Raw genomic sequence first — 1,093 nt, 5'->3', positions numbered from 1 at the left:
CCAACGGGGTCTATGTGCCACCCAGCGCCGCCAACGGGGACGTGAAGCCGGTGGTCTCCACAACGCCGCTGGTGGACTTCCTCATGCAGCTGGAGGACTACACGCCCACGGTACGCGCTGGGGGCGGGCTGCGTGGAGGTGACAGGCTGCCACAGGGAAGCCGAGTTCCTCCAACTTTTCTCTTGTACAGATCCCAGACGCTGTCACGGGTTATTACCTCAACAGAGCAGGATTTGAGGCCTCTGATCCACGCATGTAAGTGGCAGTGGGTGTGGTCGAGTGTGGCCTCAAGGACCCTGCTACGAGGTCTGATAGCTGGAGACCTCAGCAGAAGTTCCTTAATCCCAGTGTGCTCTGTGTGTCTGTCTGAAATTGTCCCTTCTCTTTCTCTGCTGGGTAGCATTCGTTTGATCTCTCTGGCCGCACAGAAGTTTATTTCTGACATTGCCAACGATGCACTGCAGCACTGCAAGATGAAGGGAACAGCCTCAGGCAGCTCCCGCAATAAGAGCAAGGTGAGAGAAGAACAGAATGGGTGCTTGGGTGAGGGGAAACGTCCTTTCCCAGGGCCATAGCAAGCTGAACTTGCTGCCACTGAATGCGGGGCTGTGGGTTGTAGAAAGTCTTAAACCTGTTGTGCTCCTGAAGGGTCAACATGCTTACTAATAAGCTAGTGCTCTGCCAGTGGAAAAGGGATGCTGGTGAAAAAATGAGGTGGGCAGTGCAATTCACGGAATACGCTTTGATGGCTTCACAGGAGTACGTGAGTAGCTGCATTTCATCAGACGGAGGGCCATCTAGCCCTGCATCCTCCCTCTGACAGCGACCAAACCTCTGATGCTTGAGGAAGAACATAAATGGGGACTACGCATGTAGCAGTAGTTTCTGGGAATTCTCCCAGTCATCATGTGTTTGTGGTTCCAGGGCCTCACGAGGGCGATGTAATTTATCTTTACGGCACTGAGTAATGCTCAGCGTCTTTCTTGAGCAGCTGAGAGCACAGAGCAAACGAAACATGCAGTACGTAAGAGCTGGTTAATGCCCCAAACGCTGGTCTGTAGCTGCTTCTGGGAATTGTGCACAAACAGGTCAC

At 53.2% G+C, this 1,093-nt stretch overlaps 1 protein-coding gene across 1 annotated transcript in view; it reads left to right on the top strand.

The window, feature by feature from the left end:
• Positions 1 to 8: 8 nt before the first annotated feature.
• The window catches only part of TAF10 (TAF10 RNA polymerase II, TATA box binding protein (TBP)-associated factor, 30kDa), a gene marked incomplete at its 5' end in the record, with an annotated part of 1,316 nt that continues 231 nt past the window's right edge, over positions 9 to 1,093 (top strand). The window contains 3 exons of the mRNA XM_009694840.1: positions 9 to 110; positions 191 to 255; positions 401 to 515. Of these exons, the coding sequence (XP_009693142.1) occupies positions 9 to 110; positions 191 to 255; positions 401 to 515 (282 nt within the window). The remainder of the gene's footprint in view (positions 111 to 190; positions 256 to 400; positions 516 to 1,093) is intronic.

This window comes from Cariama cristata, unplaced genomic scaffold, assembly GCF_000690535.1.
Source record: "Cariama cristata isolate BGI_N322 unplaced genomic scaffold, ASM69053v1 scaffold30202, whole genome shotgun sequence".
NCBI classification, from domain to species: domain Eukaryota; kingdom Metazoa; phylum Chordata; class Aves; order Cariamiformes; family Cariamidae; genus Cariama; species Cariama cristata.
The sequence above is the reverse complement of the archived record's forward strand: the minus strand, read 5'-3'. Positions and strand labels throughout refer to the sequence as shown.